The sequence below is a fragment of the Vanellus vanellus genome (genome assembly GCF_965231255.1).
Source record: "Vanellus vanellus genome assembly, chromosome: 2".
NCBI classification, from domain to species: Eukaryota; Metazoa; Chordata; class Aves; order Charadriiformes; family Charadriidae; genus Vanellus; species Vanellus vanellus.
The window spans coordinates 42,734,504-42,761,436 of NC_138906.1; the positions used below are offsets into that span (position 1 = coordinate 42,734,504).

Below are 26,933 nucleotides of genomic sequence, written 5' to 3' on the forward strand. Positions count from 1 at the left end.
CCTGGCTCCATCCTCCTTCAACCCACCCTTTAGATACTTGTATGCCATAATAAGGTCTCCCCTCAGCCTTCTCTTCTCCAGGCTAAAGAGTCCCAGCTCTCTCAGCCTTTCCTCATAAGGCAGATGCTCCAAGCCCTTAATCATCTTAGTTGCTCTTCGCTGGACTCGCTCCAGCAGTTCCCTGTCCCTCTTGAACTGGGGAGCCCAAAACTGGACACAGTATTCCAGTTGTGGCCTCACCAGTGCAGAGTAGAGGGGGAGAATGACCTCCCTCGACCTACTGGCCACACTCTTCCCTATGCAGCCCAGGATTCCATTGGCCTTTTTGGCGACAAGGGCACATTGCTGGGCCATGGATAATTTACTGTCTACCACAACCGCCAGATCCTTCTCCTCCAAGCTACTTCCCAGCAGGTCCGCCCCTAACCTATACTGGTGCCTAGCATTCTTCCTCCCCAGGTGCAGGACCTTGCACTTGCTTTTGTTGAACCTCATTAGGTTCTTCTCTGCCCAGCTCTCCAGTCTGTCCAGGTCACGCTGGATGGCAGCACGGCCCTCTGGGGTGTCAGCCACCCCACCCAGTTTGGTATCATCAGCAAACTTGCTGAGGATACACTCTGTCCCCTCATCCAGGTCATTAATGAATATATTAAACAAAATTGGACCAAGTATTGACCCCTGGGGGACACCACTGGTTACAGGCCTCCAACTAGACTCTGTACATCTAAGCTCATACTAGAGGAAAACAATGGACAGGTTTGTAAGTTTTTTCCTCCTTCCGTCAGTTCAACAAAGTTAAAGGAGTCCACTTCTCTGGAGCGATAACCTGCTGACTTCTATCCTTGCCACGCTACAACCTTTCCCTTTCTTTCAGAAAGAATAAACACCAAACAGGAATGGAGATGATGGGGTTTGTCTTGTTCTTGACACCGCTAGACATGTGAAGACTAAAATTAGTCAGCGGGTCCAGATGAAAAAAAAAAAAAAAAAAAAAAAAAAAAAAAAGAGGTCTGTGTTGCTACAGCTCACATGTATTTACCCAGCCTACCTCGGCATGATCCAACATATCGGCACGGTACCAACCGATTTTATTGTGCTGGCTGAAGCACAGAGGACTTCCACTCCCCAGCCTAATTTGGTACAATTTGTGAGCGGTTAAAATATAAAAAAAAATAATTTTAAAAAAATGAAATAACTTAAGAACTAATAATTTTCTGTATAAAGTATTACCTATATGCACACACACACTCCTACACACGCATCCAACACCATTTAGTTGTGCCCCTTCCCCTGGTAATTGTTTTAATACCAAGGATGCAGAACTACTTTTTCACTACACAACTTTCACATGGCTTTAAAAAGGGATGTAAAACATTGCTTTCTCTCCAGAAGTTATCTTTGGTGGTGTCAAATAACTTAAAACATCTTTCTGCTTCACAACTTCTACTCACAAACTTTCCATATCTGCTCCTCGAGGGAGGAGGTTTTTTCATACGAGCATTTCAAAGGTTTCTTAAGTAGTACAGTAAAATACTACTCGATTTACACTGTGGTTCCTGTTATGCTATTCCTTAACATCTTCTGCTTAGAGAGTATCTGTAATAGAATTTTGGCTGTAGCCATCCACCCAGGTTTTCAAGCTCTTGGGAGATTTTACAGGTGAAGTGCCAATGCTAACCCAACATTAAATCATTTAAAAACAGGCTTTTTACAAGACTGTTAGTACTCATCAACTTAAAAGGATCGTGAACTTTTTGCTGGAGTCTTGACAAAGACTTCGTTTACTGTCTAAACCGCAATGGGTGGAAATGGTAATGCTACTTTACACGAGCATACGTGGTACGAAACTACAAAAAGTATAAACCAAGAGCTTCTGCACATGAGATCATAGGGAAAAACTTCCTATTTGTTTTTAAAAATATTTGAAAAATAGAGAAAAGTCTCTATAATTACTCACATAAAAGGTGAGAAGAATGTTGAAGCTGGCAAATACCTGCAACTTCACTCAGTTAAACGGCAGGTTTGCTCAGGTGTTCACAACTCAACATTTATCCTGTCAGTTTAGATCCTTAAGCGATGCCCAAATAAACGTATCTTAATCCAAACATACACAGAAGTATTGTGCTTGGCCTACAGCTGCTGTCAGTCATAACAGTGCCATTGAGAGCCATAGAGCTATGCCACTTTTTACCAACACGGGCTGGTGGCCTATTGAAATGGTTTTGCAGCAAAAAGTGAATAGGAAAGAACAACATTACTGCCCAAAATTGAAAGTATTTCATACTTTCAATACCTTCCAGTTCTCTTGTGAATAGTTCTCACTTCACTTTGATAATTGCATGCATGCACGTATGAATGAGTCAAATCTATAAATCTGTTTGCCAGTTAAAAGTTGCTGACAGCTCACATACCGCAATTTTACTTTTAGGTATATCTTATTTATAACCCCTCTAATGATTTAGCGTGAACATTTTAAGTAAATTTTCCATTCCTGCATGAAGTGGTCAATACCGTCTACAAAAGCCAAAATTTACCTTAGAGTCCGTTCTTGGAAACCAGTGTTTCTGTAACTTTGAAAATTTAAGAAGCATGGTAAAGTAATACTACACCTTCTTTTTTTGCCCCCAAAATCTCCCTATAGCACACAAGCAGTACTAGGGAATTACAAATTAGTTCTAATGTTGTTTTTACCTTACATTTGGAGCCGTTAACGGATAGTAAATGACTTGGTAAATAAGTCCAGTGCACCTTGCAAAGACAATACAGCAGGAAGAGTGATTATCTTCAAGGCACAGTTGAAAATTAATTGGGATGCAAACTACATGTGCTGCAGTGTAATTTAGTGTTCCTTGTTGTTACAGTAATTACTTAAACGATAATTTAGCGTCACATGATACTTTACAAAACGTTTATAAGAAGCAACTCAGACTGAAGTACGCCACACCTTTTCATTAAGCTAAATTAGAGCCAAGTTATAAAATATCTCCCTAAATTAACTAATTTATGGTAGGGCTACTTTGATAATATTTTAATCACGGAAGCATACTGCAGTACTACAATCTTTGCCATAATTGCATAGATGTGTCACTCAAAGGTTTTCAGTTCGGCCCAACACCTTACACCACTCAGTTCTCTTCTGTTCTGGCTCTTCCCAGGTCAGTGGCAAAATTTGCACCGACTTCACTGCATCCAGGATTTTGGTCCATACGCCTATCTACTGTATAGCATCCACAAATAACAGGTATATAACTTAAAGGGATCCCACCAACTCTCTTTTTCACGTGACTTATTCCCCACTGCCAGCATTACACTCAGCATTAACAGGATAAATATTTAGAATTATTTTTAAACAGACACTTTTATTCTCTAAACGGGCAACGCTTCCTTTCTTGCACAATCATTTATTTTAGAGGGGTTTTGACACCGACCGACAAAACCTTGGCTCAGACTCTTTTAGTCTGTTTCCTCTTTGCCTTATGAAAGGGGCACAAACAAGCAAAAGAGAAAAGGAGGTGTGGCTGCAAAATCACTCTAGCTCAGAAATATCCAGGTGACAGTCACTGGGAGAAGCAACTTCTAGTTTTCCTGCATTTCAGACCTGCACTTGGCAGTATTCTTTCATAGCAAGCACCTTCTTCGGAACACCATCGCCTGAGACGCCAGGCTCCCCATCATCCCAACACCTTTGTCGGCAGGATGACTGCGTGCGTTACAGCGCTCTATAGACTTGTGAAGAGCACAAACACTCTTTCAGCCAAATTATTTTCTCTGGAAAAGGCACAAAGTTACTTTGGGGACCGACATCTCCGACAACCAACAGGCACGAATTAAAGCAGAACTCGCAACTTAAAACTGTTACTTTATCCTTGAAGGGGTTCGGTCAGAGACTTCTGCAAACCCACTTAGCCAAACAGCGGGTTTGAAAGACATGGAGAACGCACAGCTAGAACAAATTCTAAGGAGATTTCCAGACCCTGCGAGAGTATCTCCACAAGCAACTGGGTTTGTTCATCAAAGCAGACAACGGTGACAGCCGAGGGTGCAGCGGGGAAACCGTCCACGACAGATTTGGCGCTGGGTAACCGCATCCACCGTTCAGCACACAACGGGTCACGAACCTGAACACTTGTTTTCAGTAGTTCGTGCGACACCGTTCCCTTCCATGTTTTTCAAAGTCAGGATCTGTTTTGGGGAGAACTGTTTTCCTGCTGCTTAGCCTCGGAAAAGAGCATCTATCTCCCCGAATAAGTAAGGGGGGGGGGGGGGGGGGGGGGGGATGAGAGCACACAGGGCAAGTATTTCTAACAGTGCTTCCCGGGCATTAAGACCGGACAGATGCAAGCCAAAAAAGATTTCGAGGACTCTTCCCAGCTCCACCGGCGTTTGCCAGGCTGCGAACGCTTTCCGCAACACTTGAAGAAGCCGCTACCAAAGCGAGATGCCAAAACGCAGGCGAACACCCTCCCTCTCCCCTCGCCCGGGGACCCGGTAAATCAAAGGAGCGGAGGCGCAGCTCGGCGGAGTTTGGGCGCGGGGAGCTCCGCTGCCATCGCACCCGCCGAAAGGGGCTTAAGGAGCAGAAGATCCCCCTGCCCCACAGGAGCCGAGCGGCTAACGCAAGTCCCAGACAAGTTGGCCGCGGGGGTGCCCCGCACGGACATCGGGGCATCCCCATCCCACCCCATCCCAGCCCCGCCGCGGCCGCCCCCTTACCGTGCCGGGGCTGGGGCTTACCGCCCGCCGCCTTCTCCTTCCTGCCGCCCGCCGCCGCGCTCCGCATCCGCCAGCACGCCGCCCCCCTGCCCAGCGCGCCGGCCATGCCGCCGGCGGGGGCGGCCCCGCGCAGCGCCGCGCAGAAGCCCGGCGGGGAGAGCGCGGGGGCGGCCAGGGAGCGAGCGCGGGACCCGCTGCCCGGCGGCGGCGGCGGCGGGCGGGAGCAGCGCGGTGCCGGCGGTCCCGCCTCCGCCCGGCCCGGTGTCAATCAGCGGGGGCGGGCGGGTGGGCAGCGCGGAGCCCCGGGCAGCGCCGCCCCCCGCACCCCCGCCCCGGTGATGGAGCGCCCCGGGGTGGGAGGGGGGGAACGGGTCGGTGCGCCGCCGCCGTCTGCGGAGGGGGTAGAGCGGAGGCAGCCCCCTGTCTGTACCGAGGGGAGGGAGAACATCGGAGGAGGAGGTGGTGGTGGTGGTGGGCTCCCGGGACCAGAAAGCTTCCACACTTGGGAAATGACAGTCCCCAGCATAAACCTCCTCCTACAGCACCTTCACTGGAAAAAAAAAAAAAAAAAAAAAAAAAGCCATGTGTACGTTACCTCCTGCCATCAAAATCATTGGTTCTGCACACTCCTGACTCCATAACGATGAGTAACTCAACCTGAGATTCCCACCTCCCACAAGCCCATGTGTGGTGAGACAGCAGCCTCCCTCCCTCACCTCCGCTGAGCATCCTCTTCCTCGCCAGAGCCCCGGGGACTCCCCCCCCGCCCTCCCCCGCTGTCACATTCCTCCCCTTGGGGCCTCCAAAATTTCTGTAAAAGGATCATTGCAATGTAAAAAGCGTAAGATTCTCTGAAAATCGTTCGCTTCTTAAAATGAGATTTAGTGATTAAAAAGTTACAGGCACGGGGAGATGGAACATTAGCGATTTTCAGCCAAGAAAAAGTAGTTTGAAATGCAGTTGGAGTCCTGAGGCTTTGGCAGACCATGTTTCCTAAGTACAAATAGCACACATAACTTTTGTTTGTAAGCTTGATAATAAATCCACCTGTATGTCAAATTATAGCAGTCACGGCAACAGCCCTGAAAAGGTATTCCACAGTTGATTTTTAATTTTTCATAGACATATATATATGCCATCAGCACTTCCACCAAACGTATTCTTCTTTCTATCTGGATACTTTGAAATGCAGAGAAAATGTATGCAGAATTTGCAGTGATCCTTCTTTTGGGAAAAATTAGTAAAAAATAAAAGGAAAAAAGGAAAATAAACCTTCCTTCCTGTGCCACTGTACTCCGTCTCTGTTTCCTTGACTTCAAGAAGCTTGTGGAGAAAGATAATTAGGATTCATTGTTATCATAACTTTAAAACTTATTCTTTGGAAACTGACTCAGAACCAAGTTGCTGGTTTTTATTGTGGTTTGGTTTTGTTTTTTTTTGTTTTGAAAGACTTTCTTTGCCTTTGAAACTCAAACAGCTGAGGTGTAAAGGAGCCATTGCCTACAACGCGACAGCACTGTTTTGTCCTCTAGTTAAAAATTATCCACCTTTTTTCCAATGCTGATTTCCTCCAACAGCCTCTGGTAATTCACTATCCATCCTAAGCCCTGAATTCCCCCCAGAGGTTCTGCCTCACCTGTGAATTCTGGCTGACAGAAGTGAGTCGGTCCGTTGTTGTCATCTGCTGAAGCTGTTGGTGTTTGAACGCGCTGCATCAGGGGTGGTTTTCATTAGCACTGAGAATGATTCATGTGAACAAGGATCACTGACCTTGACCTGACATGTACAGATGCACCCCGTGGTGATGAATGTAATAGAATAAACAGTTAGATATGACCGCCTATTCCCTCTTGTACTGTTGTTCTTGCCCAACTCTATTGCACTATAATACAAATAATGACTCATTTGCTTACCATCATCCTATCGCATTTAGAAACCCGCTATTCATCTCCGCTTGAAGGATCTTGAATAAATACACTCCCAAAACGACTGATTTAAATCACATATATTTCTATCACTTGGTCCTGTTTCTGTTGTTATTGATAAAGACTACACAAGTGGGTGTGCGGTGTATCATGTCACTGCTGTTCTACATGAGGATGTTTTTTATAGTGAATAGTCTTTTGTTAAACATACTTGTGTAATGGTATTTACACAGGGGAGGAGGAAGAAAGAAAAACAAAAGGAAATACATCTGGAGATATATGTCCTTTTGCAAGGAATATGAAACTCCTACAGCAATTAGTTGGAATGCAAATTAAGAACAGGCTATAAAAAAGTTTTGTAGCGAGCAATATTTTTAAATGATACAAAAATATAGAGCATATTAAGAAAAAGGAATTAGTGAGGAGAAGGAAAAGTCCACAATAGTTGTATATAGAATTAATATTCCAGAACAGGTTTAATAAATAGGAAAAAAGCAAGACAGACTTATACCAACCTTACATACTTAAATTTGTCTTTGTGCACACAGGTTTTTTTGTGGAAACTTCCACGGCTGAAAAAATATATTCACAACTCCTTCTTGAAAGATTGATTTTTCCATGATCAAGATTTAATAATTTTCCCTTTTTTTCTAAGGAATGAAAGACATGAGAGTCTTCTTAAATATTTTCGTACAGTGTAGTACCTGTGATTTAAAGGACCATCGCACTTATTCATGATAAGTAACAAAAGGTGTAGTAGAGAATATTAGCAGCCTCTGCTGAAAAGAAAAGGTACAGATATCATAAAATGATAATACTGAAATGTTATATGTTCCCTCTATGTATCATACTGTCATTCCCTTAGTGTAGCAACATAAGTTGCAAGCTAACTTTTGTTTATTCTTGTTTATGTTTCCTGCTCATTTAATGTTGAAGATGTACAACTGTTTTCATGTATTAACTTGGGGCTGGTTTTCCACTGCAAAGGAGTATTTGGATGTCATATCTGTCTGTTTAACGTGTTCTTTGCGTAGATGCACTAAACAGATTGGTGATATGAATACGTGTTCTAAATTTTGCTTATAATAAACTGACTTATTCAGACCTTCACAAATAGGAGCATTGCCATACTTGCTTTTTTGCTTAGGCATCTGCTGGTTTACCTAAGAATAATATGGAAGATTTTCCAATAGTATTGTTTCTCAGTGCTGAGGTGATTATACTTGCTTCCTTTGGAGAAGGGAATACACAGTACCTTCTGCCTTGTCAGTCCATCTGAGGACACGACCTCAAATCTGTAAGGCTTCAGCTCAGTCCGTGGTGGCAATCCAGCTCTAATCTAGAAGCCCCAAGGCAGTCTGGCCCTTCTCACCTTCCAGCCCAAAACTCGCTGACAACATCCTTGTAATTTACCGTTGACAAGAATTTTCTCTTAGTGTCTTTTGGCACTGAAGGTATCTACCTTCTCCCAGCCCGGCCAAAGAGAGGAAAGCTAGATGGAGTAGAGAAGTAGTTCACAAAATGACACTGATTCCTCGCAGAGCACCAATTCACATGGGTATCTGTGCCCCTCCAGAAGACGCCCCCAGATCATGACGCATCATGTAAATACGCAAGTGGTTTTATACAAACCAGACAAACGCCACAAGCATCTTTTTCTCTGGGCTAACTTACCTTCCCACAGCTGCCCCCTTCTGCTTTGTGCAGGTGCAAAGCTGTGATGAAGCAGCTAAACTGGCACCTGTACCCCAGCGTGCTCTTTCGCAGCAACCTCAGCTATACTCACGCATTGCTTCGGGTCGGCCTGTGTACTCTCCTCTTATGCTTCCCGGCGCTGGAGCAATCGGAAAAACAACGGGGTGGCTTTGGTACCAGCTACAAGACAAGGCACAAGGCAGGAGTTAGGCTGTGGCGGCTCTTGCCTTGACAATAGCAGCGCCCACCTCCACCCCAACTTTGTAATCCTCGGTATAATCTTTCCGAGTCTCCTTTTTTTCATGTGCCGGAAGCAGCTGCGCACACGCCGGCACCAAGTTCGGCAAAGGTACCGCATCTGCTCGGTGGGCAGCGGAGATGCCCACCAGCTCAAAACCATGAGAAGGACTGCTGGCCGAGGCGCTTTGAGGAAAACTTCAAGGCCAACCATAAAAAAAGTCATATTCTTTGCTTCCTGTGCCCAGAAGTGTTTCACGGAGTTGGGGGTAGGTTTAGAGGACTAGATATTCATCGTAAAAAGGAATGTGCAACAGAGTCAGATCTTAGTACTGCAAGTTTGACCAAATAAAAAAAAAAATACAGCCGCTATGATTTTATGTTGAATAAAGCAGAAATAGTGACTTATTGTATCTACAAAGTTTAATTTTCAGGTTACATATTCTCAAAATTCAATGTATACTTGACTTTCCAGAAACTTTCTGTTAAGTGTTATATTGTTTCTCCTGCTCCTAGAAACTAGGGAAAAAGAGTAGGTAACTGTGAAACAACGTCATGCTGGAAAGCGACATTTCTGTTCTCTATGCCCTTGCCTGCGTTTCTTTCAAAGCACCTCTGTTCCTTCAGTTATTATGCCTAACCTCAGAAAACTGGTTTTCCAGCAAGTGGAAGTGAAGGGATGCATTTCCAATGGGTAGGACAGAAGACGCAATTCACAAACTGCGCCCTTGTCATGCCCCACCGGGTTTGATCCAGTTGACTGTAAAAAGCGATTGAGGGTCTGCCCAAAGAGTCGGGGTGCTGGGGACATGCCCAGTTAGGCAGAATTCCCATTTCATGCAAAGTGGGGATAAGTATGGAGATGCAGAAAGCCCACAGGATCCAGCTTTGACCTTGGAGCGTTCCAGTTACTATTCTGGAAGCTCTAATTTGAAATGATCCTATTACATGTTGAATGTGCTGCCAAAAGTCCATTTTACTCAAAATTTTACTCAAATCTGATCAGAGGGAGCTACCTGAATCACAGTCCTGTCTCTGAGATATTGTGGGACAGTTGTCTGCACATTTTTGTCTTTTCATCCAATATGCTGAGAAACTACAAGATTTGTAATCTCAGGTTCATCTATCCCAGCACTGAAGCTCAAGATATTTCAATATTTCACTGTTACTGAGAGCAGGCTGAGGAAATTGCATGTACAGGTATATCACTAACCCAGCGACCAAACATTTTGAGAGATATAAGCATGTATTTCCAGGCACTACCGTTTAGTAGCTCACAAATAAACTGGGAGCTTTCTGAATGAAATAATGCTTGTAAAAATAAAATAAAAAAAAAAAAAGTATAACCCCCCCCCCCCTTGAATATTTACTGCTCTTTCAGGTCAGGCAAGTTTTGGTGACTGAAATACAAAACTTATGTAAAGGAAATTTTTGCTTTCAGAGCTACGGAGTTATTGCAGGGGTGCCTTGTGGTCCCTTATATTAGCTAATGAAAGGGAGATAGTGCTCAAACGCTGCATCAAAAGACAGATAATCTTTAGGATGTGCAAGAGAGAGGATCCCAAGAGGGCACACTGGTCTCAGGCATTTACTGGAGCTTCTGCACTGGATACTCTGAGGAATGGGATTTTAGGTAAATACAGAGCAAAAGTGTGCCCAGGGATCTTGGAGAGAAGAATTAGGAGGTCGGTCATAAAAAGCTAAATTCAGCTTATAATTACTCCCATCACAGGATTTAAGAAAGAAATAGCTGTGATAAGAAAGTTTAAAGAGATCTTCCTTTCTAATTCTTTCCAAAATAAAACATATTTTCCCTGCATTTTCTGAATTCCTTAGCAAACAAATTTAGCGCTTTGAGAGAAAATTCCCATTTCTTCCTTTTTGACACATATTTTGTGTGATCTGCAACTCCTACTTCATTTCTTGTGTTGGTTATCAGTCTTTCTCTGTGCTCTACTTGGTCCCCGTTATAAATATGTTTCCCTGTCACTGTGTCAGAAGCATACTTGCTGTGCTTTACTTTAAAATAGTAGTAGTAATATAAATTGAAGTCAGTTTAACTTAATAGAACTGATGATGGAATCCGGACTAAGAATTTAGTCATTACAGATGTGAGCAGAAATGTATGTTTCATATCCTAAATAGAACAAAGCCATTAAGCCATTGCCCTGTAGTGGGAACCCACCCTGAAATAAAAAAATATAAAAAAAAAAAAAAGCTCTTTTTCACCTGTCACCTTCTTAAAGGTTCAGTGAGTCAGACACAGCCTTCGTTCCTATTTGCAGCTCTGTAGGAAACTGCAGAAAACCTATTGCCAGGGGCTGCAGAAGGAATGTACTGAACGAAACATCACCTCTCCTGACTGTGCATCTCCCTGCCAACAGCCGCAACATCTGTAGCATCCCTCCGGCATACGGTGGGTCACAGGAGCTTGCAGAAAACCTCACGCAGGTATTATGGTAATAGCGACCGCGAATGGTTTGTTTGTTCTTTGTTTCTGTGACTATAATTCAGGGTTTCACTCTCTGTTCCACTGGATTTATGCTGGAATATGGCATCTGGGATCGGGTCCGAACTGCAGCGGGTAACAGCCCATCAAACACGGGCCATGCCACATCCTTACTGAGTAGCATGTTAATGTAACTAAACTTGTGCAGTTATGGAGGTCTAATCACCCGTTAAATCCACTACAACTACATTATATGACTTTTCCCTGGCTTGTAGTCAAAAGCTGTTGCTTTAGGTGGTTTTGGTAAAGGGAATGCGCTAGCGTGAAGCCACATGGAGTAAGACAGACTTCCAGTTTTTAAACACATCTCGAAATGACATAATTTGCTCTGTGTTTCCCTCTACATCCATAACCACCTAATTATTGAAAGAACTGCTACATTAATATTTAAAGTAAGTATAAATAGGTATCTAACAACCACTCTAATATAACTTTAAGAAAACATTCCTTGTGCTTCTATGTAACATCAATGAAGAGTATGGAACCAAAAGAAGGAAATTCCTTTTGAAGTAGGCGTGCGGGAGATCCTTGATCACTAACATTAGTTCTTTTTCCTTTGGCTTGTTCCCCACTAGTCACCATATAACAACATTTCTTCAAATTTCCAGTTGCCTTCATCCTTCCTCAAGTTTCTTTAGTGCTTTCAGTGGCCCGTAACGGAACCATTTCTGCTCAGGGTTTATTCTCTGTTCCTTTTAATTTAGGACCCATGCAGCATTCAGGGATCATTCAGAGCTGAGGGGATGGACCTGTCACATTCAGTAGCTGAATTCCAGGATGTTGACACTGGTGACCTGACCATCTAGCAGAACATGCTGATGGGTTCCTAGGTTATGGCGATATTACTGCATGAGACCTCTGTCCCACTGCTTCCTCCTTCTTTGATGTGCTCCGAAGAGAACTCTCACAATACAATGGCACACGCTACTTAACCTCTTTGAAACTTGTTTGCCCTGAATAATAGAATTTGTGCAATTTTGCTCTTTTGGCCTGCGGAGGGAAGGGTTCAATGGTGGAAGGGTGACCTTTAGACTATCAGTGGGAGGTCCCTTTTCCCCATGAAAACTTTTCTTTTCATACACACACCAGAAAAATAATCTCATCCTGCAGCGAGAAGCAGGTGCTGGTAATGTTCACAATTATGATGCATGTCAGGTCATGTGCTGTCTAGTTGATTGGCACATCTCAGAGCTGGCAGAGACCAGAACTGTGTTAAATGCAAGATGGGGTTGTCATCAGCACTTCTTCGCCGTTGCATCGGCAGCAGTGGGGGCTCTACCACTAGGCACAGTTCTGACGGATGCATTTTGGCCTCACCTGTGTGATCTTTCAGTCTTGGTCAAAATAAACATTTCCACAGTACTGGGTGAACAGAGAAAAATAAAGCAACATTTGGGTCCTGTGAAGGAAACAGGGACAGGAGACAAGAAGCAGCTTCTATTTTACCCAGTGCAGAGCTGAGCTGTATAACACACGGCTCCCAGAAGCCAGTGCCATGTTGCTGACCACAGGAGAGCAGCGTTCCTCTCCAGGGTTGCTTCAGCTTGTCACAACCAACCTCTGTCTTTCTTTTAGACTAGAGATAAAAATACAATTTAATGTTTGACACCCCTTGAGTTCCCAATACATTTTTTCACACTGAGCTTTAATATCCGCAGCGGTAAGGGATATGGAAATGTGTGACATGTATCAGATACACGCCATGGAACCACCTAACTTTTAAAAACTGACAACCCACAAATAGAGTTGATAATAATGATGCGTGTCTTTCTATTTTTTTTCTGTCTAGCTATAGTAAAAGTAAAAGGTACTGCACACATATAGCTGCTCCAGATCTGCCTCTCCTATTTCTATTTCCATCTCATATTTTTCAGCACAAATATATTGGGTCTTTCAGGATTTCATAACCCTATGCTCTCAGAGGCATTCTCTGTGTAAATACAGTTATATACATCATGTATAACTTACTTGTTCCTTAAACAAAGTAGTTCATCTCTGGTTTACTCATTTATCAGCCCATGCTAATATAAACCAAACAATGATTCCTATCAATAATCAAAGAGTTAAAAATTATAAGACAGTTGTTATTAACATGGCATTTTTATCCTATGGGACACCTATGGCATGAGTCTGGTTTAATGGCAGAAAAGATAATTCTAGGTCACTCCAGTCTTCAAAACACAGCCCAGGAATAAAAAGCTAAGTTTGCCAAAACCAAAGATGCAAAGCCCATACGTTAGGCTTTATTTCTGAATACTATAATTTGTTTTTCAGATCTCAAACTCAACACAAATTTGAGCACAGCTGCACACACACACACAAAACCCCCCCAAATAAATATTGATAATTCAAGTCTACATACCTAGAGTCCCTCTTCACTTCTAGAAGCACTCTGCACAACACTGCTGCGAGAGACCAGAGACAAAAAGCCTGAATATTAAAAGCCGCAGCAGTTCAATAGGGCAATGCAATACCCTCTTAGACTTAGGTGCATCTGGCACTACAGTCAGTCCTTCCACTCATACTTAACCAGAAACATCAAGTATTTATTCATACAGAAGGAAACATTTTCTAAAAAGTATCATATTTTTCTCTACAACTACCTAATTTGCAATAGAAAAAAATACGTGAACCTCTGCACCTGATAAAGTCAATTAGCTTCAAAGGGCATGGGACTTTACCCAGAATTTTCAAAAATGTTTTGGATAATGTAATACTGAGTTTAGGTCACCGTTAGATGAAAGTCTCAAAAATACTGGTCTGATTCTGTAAAATTTTCATCTTAAATGATAATACTGATTTTAGCAAACCTTCCTGTGTGAACCGCAGGATTGAGCATATGCAGGTGGTGAATAATGCATATCTTGAAGTGTTATATATTCTGATAAGATGGAAGTTCACCAAAACGATCTACAAACACTGGTTAAATAAATTTAATGATGTTTCAGAGAATAGAACTTTTCTACCATGTATACTATAATTATACTTTCTAACTCACATGGGGTTGCAAATTTAGGTACAATAACTGTAAAGAGCCTGGTAAGAATATGATAAACCCAAGGCACATGAAATATTAGGTAGTGTTCCCATGCTTTGGAGCCCGTTAATATTTTCTATATCCAAATATCAAAGGAAGAGAAACTCAGTTTGGATCAAAGCTCAGCTTACCTTATTTAATTTCTATTCCTGTGTCTGTCAATGGGAAACTTGCCTCAATAAAGTCGAAAGATGAAACCTAATACAAAGCATATATCTAACACATAGCACATTCACCTAAAATTAGGAAATACAATGTCTAAATTATAAATGTTCCACTCCCAAAAGAGAATCAGTAATGTTGTGCTGTGTGTCTATGGGAAGACTTGCCTCAGAGGTGGATTCAAAGGAAACTCTATAGAGACTTAGAAAACTGGCAGTTCACAAAGCTATGTAGAGACTGCTAAAGGTAAAATGCAGAAATACTCCAGGGGGTAGAAGTAAAAATTCCCACAGGTCTTCCTAATGAAGTGATGCTGTCTGTCATTTCTTCTGTGACACAAATATGGCAATACAAGAATGTATATATTTTATAATAATTATGACCCACAATCAGCTGGAAGACTGAAAGCACGCTCCTTCCTTGGAAGAGTCTATAGGGCCAATGGCTAATGTCCGCTCCTAAAAGGGATATAGATTTAATTCTGAAATGGCAGAAAAGGGATTTGAACTAGAATTTGTCACTTTCTAAATAAGTGTTCCAACCGCTAGGCTATCAACTCAAAGGGAGATTTCCTTTTTCCAGCCACATTTTCATTTGTAATTAAATTTAAAATAGCGGCCCATGTTACGTTTGTGGGGCAGCCACCGCGTTGTGGCTCGCTACGCGTGCTCCTAATAGTTCCTGCTAGATTGTTTTTCTCAGGGGGGTTTAAGCAGAGATACTGACGGCATCTGGATCCTGACTGAGCTTAGGTACGAGCCGGGTGCCAGGCTGGGTGCCTGCACGCTAAGTCCCTGGTTTAGCCTGGCTTCCAGTGAAAACTCAGAAAGAACTTCAGGATTTTCAGCTCAGCCCTGTAAGTACTTATTCCTGCAAGCAAGGGATTTGTGGGAACAGTCCCTTAACTTTTCATGTTCCAAGTCTCACATACCAGAAAAATTTAATAGACTATTCTGCGGTTTTGAAATCATGCTGACTACAGACATAGTGCCAGCAGTTTTTAAATAATTTCCTTCACTATTAGACATAACAGTGCAGTGGAAGTTTGAACTAAAACTTGCTTCCTTGATTAAATATTATCCCCCTGCCATTTTGACCTACAACCTATAAAGAAAGCTCTAGAGTATATGCTTAAGCACGCATACAGTCCCATTCACTTCACGGACTATAATGAGAAAAACGAATGAGAGTTTATGTTTCTTTAGGTTATTATTTTAACGTTGTTCAGCAGGACTGAACAATTAAATGTTTCTTTGGAGAGATACATTGAAGACGTGCTCAATCACATGTTTTTTTCCAACAGAGGAGATTTCTGTTTGCTTAATGGCAAATTCTGAATTTTCACAGATATTGGAATTGCTCAAATGACGTGGATATACAGGAAACTGTTGAGGGTCTGAGAAGCTGAAATAAAAAAAAAATCACTGTGTTGACGTATAAACAACTTCACATTTAAGTTTTTGCTCTTAAAAATCCTCTTTGTTATTTGGGACCACTTGAAAAACTGAGAGGACGGATAAAAATGCTTGTAGTCCTAACATTTTCATAGGTTCAGTAGCTGCTATTCACTAACTATTGTTTAAAGTGTGACTTCTTTTTTTCACCCTGGGGAGAAAAAAGATCAGTTATCCATTTGCAAAGGCATATGGCATCACATGATCAATCCTCTACCCCATCCCAGAAAACATGCATAGCAAAAGTCCTTCATCTAATTACTTAGAAATATCACATATACCTGCCAAAGGTGATGAGATGTATACCAGTGAGATATTAGAAGAGAAAATATTACAATTTTAGGTTTTGACATATAACAGTTTACCAGCTTGTAACTTTTGAAATCATTGTACAGAATTTCATTCAGAAGTCCTACATTCCACCACATGCTAGTGACACAGCTTTCAAAAATCTAGGATTAAATGCATCTTTTTAAACCATTTGGTCTTTCCTTCATTGAAAAGATAATACAAGAGCAAATTGAAAACTCATACTATTATCCTGAGTCATTAAGAGATAACAAAATATCCAGTCGCTCTCAGTTTTTAGAAGATTTGGTTCCTGGTCTAAGGAAGTAAATTTTTGTTTCCCCCCAAAATCAAGCTAATAATTTGCACTGCACATGTTATATTTAGTTACAAAATAGTCCTTTCAGTGTTATACAACTGGCTGTAGATAAAACTCAGTTTTTTATTATACACTCTAGAACTCTCTACAATTAAAACATTTTTTGTGTCCAAGTGGCAAACTTAGGTGTGTATGTTGCAACTAGACATAAAATGAATCATTAGTTGAACTCAAAGCCAAATTTCTTTGAACTACTGATACTGAAAAAGTAGCTTTTCAGCGGTAGGAAAAATGTATTTTAGAAATAATTTTAAACAAAATGGTTGTCATATTTATATAGGATTCTTCTCCCCTCACCATCTCACTAGAGCTTGGGAATCTTAGGCTGTTTCTGCCAATTTTGCCTCAGTGACTCATTTTAACTAAGCTTTTTGGATTTTGGTGTTTGTGTTGGTTTTATGTTGCACAGTAGTGTGCCATTTTGAGAGCTCAGATTGTATTTTTATAAATAAAATAGGATGTATAGAGTCATTCAGTCATATAGAATTTCTCAGTACCCTTCTGGTCTTATTCAAAAATCTAAAAAGAAATGTTAAAAAAGGGGGGCTGGATCAAGAAAGCAATTAAATTGGGTTAATTGACATGATTCTGGACTCAAAAGTGTTCACTTGGCTCCGAGTCCTACATTTAATGAAGTATTTGTTTGCACAATCCATCTGTGTGTAAGTGCCTGAGAAAAAAAAAAAAATAGACAGAAAGTATAAACAAAGCTTTTAATAGATCCATTAACAAATAGATAAGTTGACATTTATCTTTGATATGTCAACTACAGATGAATCTCATTACTACATTAACACATTTCCCCATAAATTTCCCTTGGGCACATGAGGCTTTTTTACTGCACTTGTCTTAGACCCAACCAGTCATTAACTGTACAGGTTCCAGCAGGGGAAATAGCAATCCCTACAGCTTTCTCTAAGAAAAAGAAGGTTTTCCCTCATCCTCTCATGTCCATTGACAGAATGCCCAAACGCCGTTGCAAAAACTGTTATCCTTGGAGATCACTACTGAAGGAACAAAAACCCATCTTAGCCGAGTAAATGAACGCTTCGTCTTTTCAGTTGCATGGCACGAATATATTCTGCTGCTGCATTCTGCCATATCCATGCACAGTCAGGACCTATATAAAGTGGTGTCCTTGCAAGATATACATTTATGTGGAATATGCAAAAGACACCCAGGAGTGCACATTTGTTGTATTGTCACAGTACCTCACAACTGCAGACTGTTATCAGCCCTTTCAATTCCCAAAGTCTTTCTCTACTTTGCATGCACTTGGGGTGCCTGCAGTAACTTTCTCGGGCGGCAGGTGAAAGAACCTAGATAAAATTAATAATTTATAAATTCCCCTCTACTGTTCCTCCTTCTCAGAAATCATGTACCCTTTTATTCCACTGGAGCGCACACATGCATTGCAAAGTGGAACTGCGGCGACTTTCACACAGTGCTTCTCACGTAACTATTTGGTTGCAAAGCTGACGTGCACCTTTTGCCTTCAGGTGGTTAGTCCAAACACAAATTTCAATATTAGCCATTCTTCCTGGAGATTATGGCCCAGAGGTAGGGATTTTGCCATCCTATTCATTCGTGATATGCGTCAAGCAAACCTTTAAGATTCCCGCGCAGTGATGTTATCCACATCAATACCTCTATGCTGTTGCTTACGCTAGCCTTTATCTTCTCTTGTACAGTTTTCCACACTATATATAGCTTAACACACTGTTAAAGTGTGTTAAGTGGAGCTTTGCATGCCTTTTGCCTAGTAATTGGTATTGCCTTTTGCATGAGAATACAGTTCCCTTTCCACAGTCTAAGCATGGCCTGGGTCACTTCCCTTACTTCACAAATACATGTTTTGCATTGGCTTAATACTGAATGCGTTTTGTCTGAGATCCCAGGGAAGGTCTTTTCCCTCTCAGGCATTCAAGAAACCCTCACCTGTAAGTTGTGAGGTCTGCATCCAAACTCCTCAGTGCGCACCATGTCAAGAACATTTGCGTAGCTCAACAAGTACAGACACATCCATCCAAACAACAACTCACTCAGCTCTTTTGGAATATCCCTGAAATGGGTAACCAACCTTGGCTTGAATAAGGCTATACGTTATTCTTTCTGTTGACAAGGCAGTTCCAGCGAGCCTTGACCCAGCTAACTCCACTCTTTGCCATTTCTTCAAGCCAAAGCACGTATTTCAGCAAAGAGAAACCTCTTCTGTGATACCCTGGTAGAGACAGTGAATCTTTTTATGAATAGATTTAGGGCAATCTCTCTGATTTAAAGTGTTTATAGGTTTATGTAAGGCCTATACGTCATGAATGTGTTTTTAAATATATTATACTGCACAGTGAAGTCAGTGCAGATGTTCTTCTGCAAAGATAATTTTGCTGTAGAATACGGAACGTATATATTGGAGATGGCTTCGTTCGACAGAAAACAAGACTCTACATGGTTTTGGTAGCTTCCTACTTTTTACATATATTCTGTGTAGGTAGATGAGCTACAGCTGAGCTGAGCTGGCTTCATATACACTAGCCAGCAGCAGTGAGGAATGTGAGACCCAGCCTAGCAGCGCAGGAGGCTGGATCAGGGCTGGAAGCGGTACAGCAGTGCTGTGCAAATGGCTTTTGTGCCAGTAAGTATGCTGGTAAAATGCTGCACTGTACGTCTTTATCTATTCAAATCCACATCAACTCAAGGAGAGCTGTAGCAGGCTCCAGCGCTCAGAGATGACATATCCTTACAGAGATAATTTAATCTGTTCTCCCACTGCTTGTAAAATAAAAGTGAGAGCGGTCTTATACAGGCAGTAGAAAACACAGGACAAACACAGAGCAAAATGGGTTGAGTAGAGAGAGAAAAATGAAAATTACAGTTGCTAATGGAGAACAATCTACTAGCACTGACTATTTAATCAAAATAAATAAACTAATCAAACTAAATAAATGCAATAAGCAATTTTTAAAAAGTTTTGTGTAAAACCCCAAATCTAGTCCATCTTTTCCCAGTGGGTCTTCATTTGCAAGTTAGATCTTTACTGTTGCCTGGGATGGTTTTTTTCCCCATAATTATATTGAACTAAATATTATCTTCTTAACATACAATGCCAAAGTATACACCACTTAAGTACTTGATAATGCATACTATGTATCTTCAAATAACATTGCAATGACAATTATTGCACTGAAAGTAAAGCAGAAATACTAGAATGCTACCTATTTCTATAAAGGATGCTCAATTTGCAACTACACAAAGGAATATATATAGAATTTACATTATGCAAAAATATGCCGTTGAACATCACAGAGTCTGTGTGCACACATACACATACACAGAGAAGAATAACAATTAGAAATGCTGACATTTGTCTTACCTTCCAACCTTTTAGTACTTTTCCATTGATGCAGTCTGAAAACATGAGCATAATTTGTAAGAATCTCAATAAGAAGTTCTCCTAGGGCTTTTGAAATCAAGTGTAATGTATAGCCTTTAGGCTATATTTTCCTTTGAAAAGGAGTTCTATTACATCGCAGATTTCACTTCTAAACAAGGCTGATATGCTCAGATAAATTACACATTATTACAAGATGGTCACTAGCTTCCAGCATTTTTATTTCAATACTTAAGACAGCAAACAAGACGTTCAACTTTGTTAACACCAATTTTGGTTACAGATTACTAATATGCATTTGTTAAACCTTTTCAAAGAAAATTTGAAAAACAGCATCAAATAATTTTTTTTTTAATTTTGAAAATCATATTTTTGAACTGATATAGAAAAAAGCGGGATAGATTTATCTCTACTTTTGTTTCACTGAGACCAAAGGAAATTACGTCACAACCGAATTGAGCTCAGATTGATCGAATCTGTAACACAACATAGCATCCATGCACACCTTAATGTGTACACTGAAAACTGATTGTTCCACTTCTGTGCCAGATTATGGATCTGACCCTGATGTAGTCACAACAAGAACAACAACAAAAAAAAAGGCTATGAAAGAGAAAATCCGCTGCAGGACTGGGTTTGGAATACATGACCTAATTTGAAGCAGAAATCTCATTGATTTCAGCCTCACGGCCCAAAGGCAAAAGGTCCAGCACTGCTGCCAGGGAAGTCAGTGGCAAATCTCCTACTGGGTGCAATGTGCGTTGGTTGGTTTTTCTATCAGGCTTGCATCAGAAAGACAACGAGCAAAATGTCGACCCTATCAGCGTGAATAGGATTTTTGCCACTCGCCAAGTAAGCACCAAGATTCCATTTCTTACTTCTGCAAAACTAAAGCCAAGTGTCTGTCTTTTTTCCTGGGTGGATATCGCTGGCACTGTTTGCAACTGACATTTTTCAGAATTCTTTTCTTATTCTTAAACATTTTGCTATTTGTGAGTGGTACTACAACTCATTTTCACTTTTTTTATTCTGTATTTATTTTTCTCTCTAAACCTTTCCTGGTGTCTTTTATAGCACAACTTCTTTTCTCAACCCCTCTCACTCCAAGCAGTGTGATTTTGGAGTCACACAGGGAGCACAGATTGGTTTATAGTTCAGGGATTTAAGAAACTGAATGGCTTTGGGAAAACCTCTGTATTTCATTGTTCAGAGGATAAAAACAAATTTGGATGTTATTTAAATGTGTCAAAAAGGTGTGAGAATTCACGGATGCTTTTGATTACTTAAGGAACTAGTAGTTAGCTATAGGAGCAGTTAGCAATATTTTTATCCTTAGCTCCTCTGTAGGTACTTTCTGATATCCACAGATATCAGTAATCTATTTCCTTAATATCTTGTTCATTTCTACACCAGCAATAAAATTAGCCCCAAACTATTTTCTAAGGATCCCTCAACAGCCATTAGAGAAGAAAAAAGATACAGTTGTAATACTGAGGCCAATCTCTGCTTCTTAAAAACCTATCATAATTCCACTATTAAAATCCACGGCATCATGAAATGACTTGGCATAGACTAACCCTGGGAAGGTATTGGAGCGACTCATTCTGGATGTCGTCTCCAAACACGTTGAGGAACAGGAAGTTATTGGAAGTGGTCAACATGGATTTACCAAGGGTAAATCATGCTTGACCAATGTGATAGCTTTCTATGATGTTATAACTGGTTGGCTGGATGAGGGGAAAGTCGTGGATGTCATCTACCTTGACTTTAGCAAGGCTTTTGACACTGTCTCCCATGACATCCTCATTAGGAAGCTGAGGAAGTATGGGCTAGATGAGGTGACAGTGAGGTGGATTGAGAGTTGGCTGCGGGACAGAACTCAGAGGGTTGTGATCAGCGGCACAGAGTCTAGTTGGAGGCCTGTAACCAGTGGTGTCCCCCAGGGGTCAATACTTGTCCTATTTTATTTAATATATTCATTAATGACCTGGATGAGGGGACAGAGTGTATCCTCAGCAAGTTTGCTGATGATACCAAACTGGGTGGGGTGGCTGACACCCCAGAGGGCTGTGCTGCCATCCAGCGTGACCTGGACAGGCTGGAGAGCTGGGCAGAGAAGAACCTAATGAGGTTCAACAAAAGCAAGTGCAAGGTCCTGCACCTGGGGAGGAAGAATGCTAGGCACCAGTACAGGTTAGGGGCTGACCTGCTGGGAGGTAGCTTGGAGGAGAAGGATCTGGGGGTTGTGGTAGACAGTAAATTATCCATGGCCCAGCAATGTGCCCTTGTCACCAAAAAGGCCAATGGAATCCTGGGCTGCAAAGGGAAGAGTGTGGCCAGTAGGTCGAGGGAGGTCATTCTCCCCCTCTACTCTGCACTGGTGAGGCCACAACTGGAATACTGTGTCCAGTTTTGGGCTCCCCAGTTCAAGAGGGACAGGGAACTGCTGGAGCGAGTCCAGCGAAGGGCAACTAAGATGATTAAGGGCTTGGAGCATCTGCCTTATGAGGAAAGGCTGAGAGAGCTGGGACTCTTTAGCCTGGAGAAGAGAAGGCTGAGGGGAGACCTTATTATGGCGTACAAGTATCTAAAGGGTGGGTTGAAGGAGGATGGAGCCAGGCTCTTTTCAATGGTTCCCAGTGACAGGACGAGGGGCAATGGGCACAAGTTAGAACACAGGAAGTTCCGTTCAAATACACGGAAACAGTTCTTTACGGTGAGGGTGACAGAGCACTGGCACAGGCTGCCCAGGGAGGTTGTGGAGTCCCCTTCCCTGGAGATTTTCAAGACCCGCCTGGATGCAGTCCTGAGTAATGTGCTCTGGGCAATCCTGCTTTGGCAGGGCAGTTGGACTAGATGATCTCTAGAGGTCCCTTCCAACTCTGATAATTCTGTGATTCTGTGATTCTGTGAATTCCGTACAGTTGGTAACAAGGCAAGAAACCGAAACACCACATACTCATGGGAGGATGATCAAAGCTTAACATTTGATCATTCATTAGTAATTATGTAGGATGTTTATAATCTGTCTGTTTTTTAAGAATCTGGGGGAAAAAATAGTTTTTTTTTTAATTATTATTAAAAGAGAAATCACTTAAGGATTTCACGTTCCTGAAACTTCTTTTATGATGTTAAAATGACAGGTATGCTGTAAATTCTTTTCCACTCATTAATATGTATCCTTTGATCAATGAGTTAGGTTTCTCTGCTAATGACATTTTAACACACTACTCTATTTAGTACAGCATCCTTTTGAAGAGCAAAATTCCAGTAGTAGCCATTTCTTTATATCTTCCTTGTTTCATGCTGGCATTCTTTAGGAAGAGTGGAAATAAAAAATCTTAGAGTTTTACAAGGAATTTAAAACCTTTTCTTAAAAGTTACGATTCACATAGAAATTTCTGGTTATCTGAAGACCAAAAACAGTCAGAAAGATGCCATGATACCCTCTCAATTCTGACTACTATGAAGAGATTACTGTTTCCTGGCATAAGTAGATTTTTATAGTAATTCCAATTTGACAATTTTCAAGTAATGTGAAAACTTTATTCAAGCTGTAAGGGTGCACGCTTTACCCCGTGTCATTACCTCGCAGCATGGATATCTATTCAAAGCAACAGAGCACGGGATAGAATACCATCCGGGTAGGGGAGAGAGGAATTACAGATGTGCAATAAAGAAATAAAAGCAAAAGAAAATTTTGGACAATTTAGGATCCGCCAACATTGCAATAATTTTTGTTTCACAGCTAAGAAAAGAGGAAGCAGAAGGAGCCCCCAGGAAAGCCTTTCTAGACAGAGGAAAAGCAAGTGTCAGCACACTAAGCCCAACCTTCAGCCTAGCACTCCATCTATTCTTTTCTCACCAAACCTTCGATAAGTAACTCCTGTGCAGTGTATTTCTACGAGCATAAAGGAAACTTTCCTACTTTAACTATCTGAGGTAACTTATAACCTATGTTTCCCTGGCATACCAAGTAGGCAGGACTAAAAGCTTGGTTTACTTGGAGACTAACTCTTGCGTTGCAATTTATAATTCAATTGAACAGACATTTTATGGCCTACAGTTGCTATTTTTATGTAGAATAGTGCATGTATTAGAGTTTTAAGGTTTTTATTCACGTAAAAGAGGATTAAAATGTTTGCAGGTGAACGATGTCTTTAAAAAGCTATTGAGGTAGGAAAATGATCAAATAGCAGGCAAGATGTTTATACCTAGTGAATATTTTGTATCAGTGTTTTAATACTTCTGCAAAGCAATAAAGCTGGAAATAGAGTGAACTAATTATTAACTTGAGTAGACTAGAAAAAAGCAATTTCATTCTATATCCCAGCCCAACACCTGATGTCAATGAAAGCTACACAGTTTGAACACTATGCCCAGTCCTGAGTGAAAACAGACAGTTAAATTCATCCCTAATGGAAGTGCTGAAATCACTGGAAGCGTGCCTGCTTACATTAGGCTGGACTTTTTTTTTAGCTACTATGCCTTAAAGTATTTATTATCAGCTGCATAAAATACACCATTTAAGAACATATGGCTTGGCAAAACATCACCCTTTGCTTTAATGTTTCTGGCGTTTGAGTTAAACAGTCTTTATAAACTGTTGGAGGAAGAAAATAGCTGAAGAGTAAAATCACAAGAACTGTTTGAGATATGAAAGCATTCTTACAAGGGACATTAAAGGCAGTCAGAGTACTATTAAAAAGAGTGGTAAGAGAAGCAGTGGCAAATCAAGCATATACGTACCAGTTAACGTCTGCCTGGGTAGCTCAGAGTCCTCCACTCACCAAATTGATGATTTTTTTGCTTTGACAAATATCTTTCAGTCTTTGTGGCAAAGCTGCCCCTGCATGGACACATCTTCACTGTCCTCTTCATCCTTGCAGATTAAAAAACACACTTGCATGTGAAAGTTGTTAGGTGTTGGGAAGACATTTGTAAACAATCTCATTTTAAAAGGACAAGTAATGAACCTGAATGCCAACTTCTGTTAAAGCAGTTATTTGATAAGCTCGAAGTGAGATTCAGAGGGACAGAAGAAAGGGCACAGTCACTGGAAGGATATAATTTAGTGCTTAAAAAGGAACTTAGAAGCAGATCACAGCTATAATTCAGGCTAATGTTTCATTTCATTTTAAAAGGGAGTCATTAGAAAATCCTTTGGAGCATAAGAATGTCTGCTCATTGGGCTTTCTGACTGGTCTAGGAAGGGAAGATCTCAAACAGTTTAATAGAAAGTTATGTAAAGATCCAGACTTCAAGATAAAAATAGACAGTGTACTGTGCAGAAAATTATCACCATTTCTGGTGCCCTTGGGTTTTGCCCTGCAAGTGCTTACTCACTTGAAAAAAATCCTAATGTCTCCGAACCCCACTTACTTTCTAATTAGAGTATTATTACTTACATGAGTAAGCATTTGCAGGGTAAATGCTTTTGCAAGCAGTCTGAGGGAGGCCAGCAAGCGAACGAGCACTGGAATGGAACGATCCATTTAGCTACCCAGGAAGCCTGGGTATACCCGAGTCCTGCCCTGCAGGCAGTAAATTACCTTTCTGTGGGTAAGCAGGACTTGTAAGAAGCAAAGGCCCCTGCGTGAGAACTACGTTTGCTTGTGCAGTTACCACAAACCCCAGTAAATAAATAAATAAATAAATAAATAGCCATAGGCCTCTGACAGCGCTTGGGGCATCAGAAGTCAAACAGTCTCAAAAAGTCTCAAAAAGTCTCAGGTAGTCAAACATAAGTAAAGTCGTGGATTCAACCACGGCTTGGATTTGGGAGCTGCGAAGGAGCCCCCACATAAAAGCTAAGGTTTGCTGCATCAAGTGGCACCCCAAGAGAGGGAAGGCTGTGGACTCTTGACCTTCCAGTAAATCCACATCTGCCTCCAAGAGTCCTATGTCTTTATCATGCTCAAAACTAATTTTCATGAAAAGTAGAAAAAGAAGGAACTCATCATCAAGGATAGAATGGCGGCTATTTAAAAACCCAGAATTTACTACCACATAGACTTATATGGCCTGAGGGTAACAGAAACAACAAAGACTGTAACATTCCAGTGACGTTAAAATTTATTATATGGCCAGCATGGCTGTATTTCTGAGATAAAAGAGATATTTACATCATTTCAACTGCTGACATGAGTGTCTAGGACCATTTGGGGCCTCAGTTATCAAAGATATCTGCACGGTGACAGCAAAGATGAGTCAAGGCCAACGGGAGTCCACACTCCTGGGACAAACAGCTGAAGGACAGGGGACACTACAAAGCATATCACATGGCACAAGATGCCTATATTTAGGAGACTGAATCAAGACATCTATAACCCGAAGTTGTTCCATAGCAGCTGCCTGACATACTAAACCCCTCTGTCAAAGACAGGTATCACCGATCAATCCCTGTGAATAGCGAAGTTCAAGCATGAGGCTACTCATTCACAGCCTTGTCTAGAACTAAACAGGGTCTGGCTAGAGAAGAGGCAGACTCAGGTGAAGTGGACAAGACCAGTATTTTTCCTGGGCCCAAGTGCAAGCATGTTGACAGCTTGGTACCCAGGTTCTTGATGTTAATTCTTTTTTCAAATGACACACAGAAAAGCTTGTGTGTTGGGTTCAGTAACTTCCACTGAACTTCAGCAAGTGCAAACCAGCATCTGCTCAGGACTTTAAATAGAAACGCAAAACACTAGTTCCACATGGGTTTCAACCCAAAATCATGAAGTCTGGCATTTCATAGAATCACAGAACCACAGAATGGTTGAGGTTGGAAGGGACCTGTGGAGGTCATCTTGCTTAAACTCTTTGCTCAAGCAGGGCCACCTGGAACAGGTAGCTTTTGAGTATCTCCAAGGGTGGAGACTCCACAAGATTCCTGGGCAACCTGTGCCAGTGCTCTGTCACCCTCACAGTGAAAAAGTGCTTCCTGATGTTCTAAGGGAACTTCCTGTGTTTCAGTTTGTGCCCATTGGCTTTGGTCCAGCCAAGGCTGGGAGGAGAATGGATTGAGAGCAGACCAGCTGAGAAGAACTTGGGGGTATTGGCTGATGAGAATCTCAACATGAGCCAGCAATGTGTGCTCACAGTCCAGAAAGCCAACCGCATCCTGGGCTGCATCAAAGGCAGCGTGGCCAGCAGGTCACAGGA

The 26,933-nt window shown here is 41.6% G+C and overlaps 1 protein-coding gene across 1 annotated transcript in view; it reads right to left on the reverse strand.

Moving 5' to 3' along the window:
• Window positions 1-4,906, reverse strand: part of LOC309686460 (uncharacterized protein) — a gene marked incomplete at its 3' end in the record, with an annotated part of 90,531 nt that extends 85,625 nt beyond the window's left edge. Inside the window, exon 1 of the mRNA XM_082499160.1 lies at window positions 4,714-4,906. Within this exon, the coding sequence (XP_082355286.1) occupies window positions 4,714-4,819 (106 nt within the window). The 5' untranslated portion in view covers window positions 4,820-4,906. The remainder of the gene's footprint in view (window positions 1-4,713) is intronic.
• Between the last annotated feature and the right edge of the window lie 22,027 nt (window positions 4,907-26,933).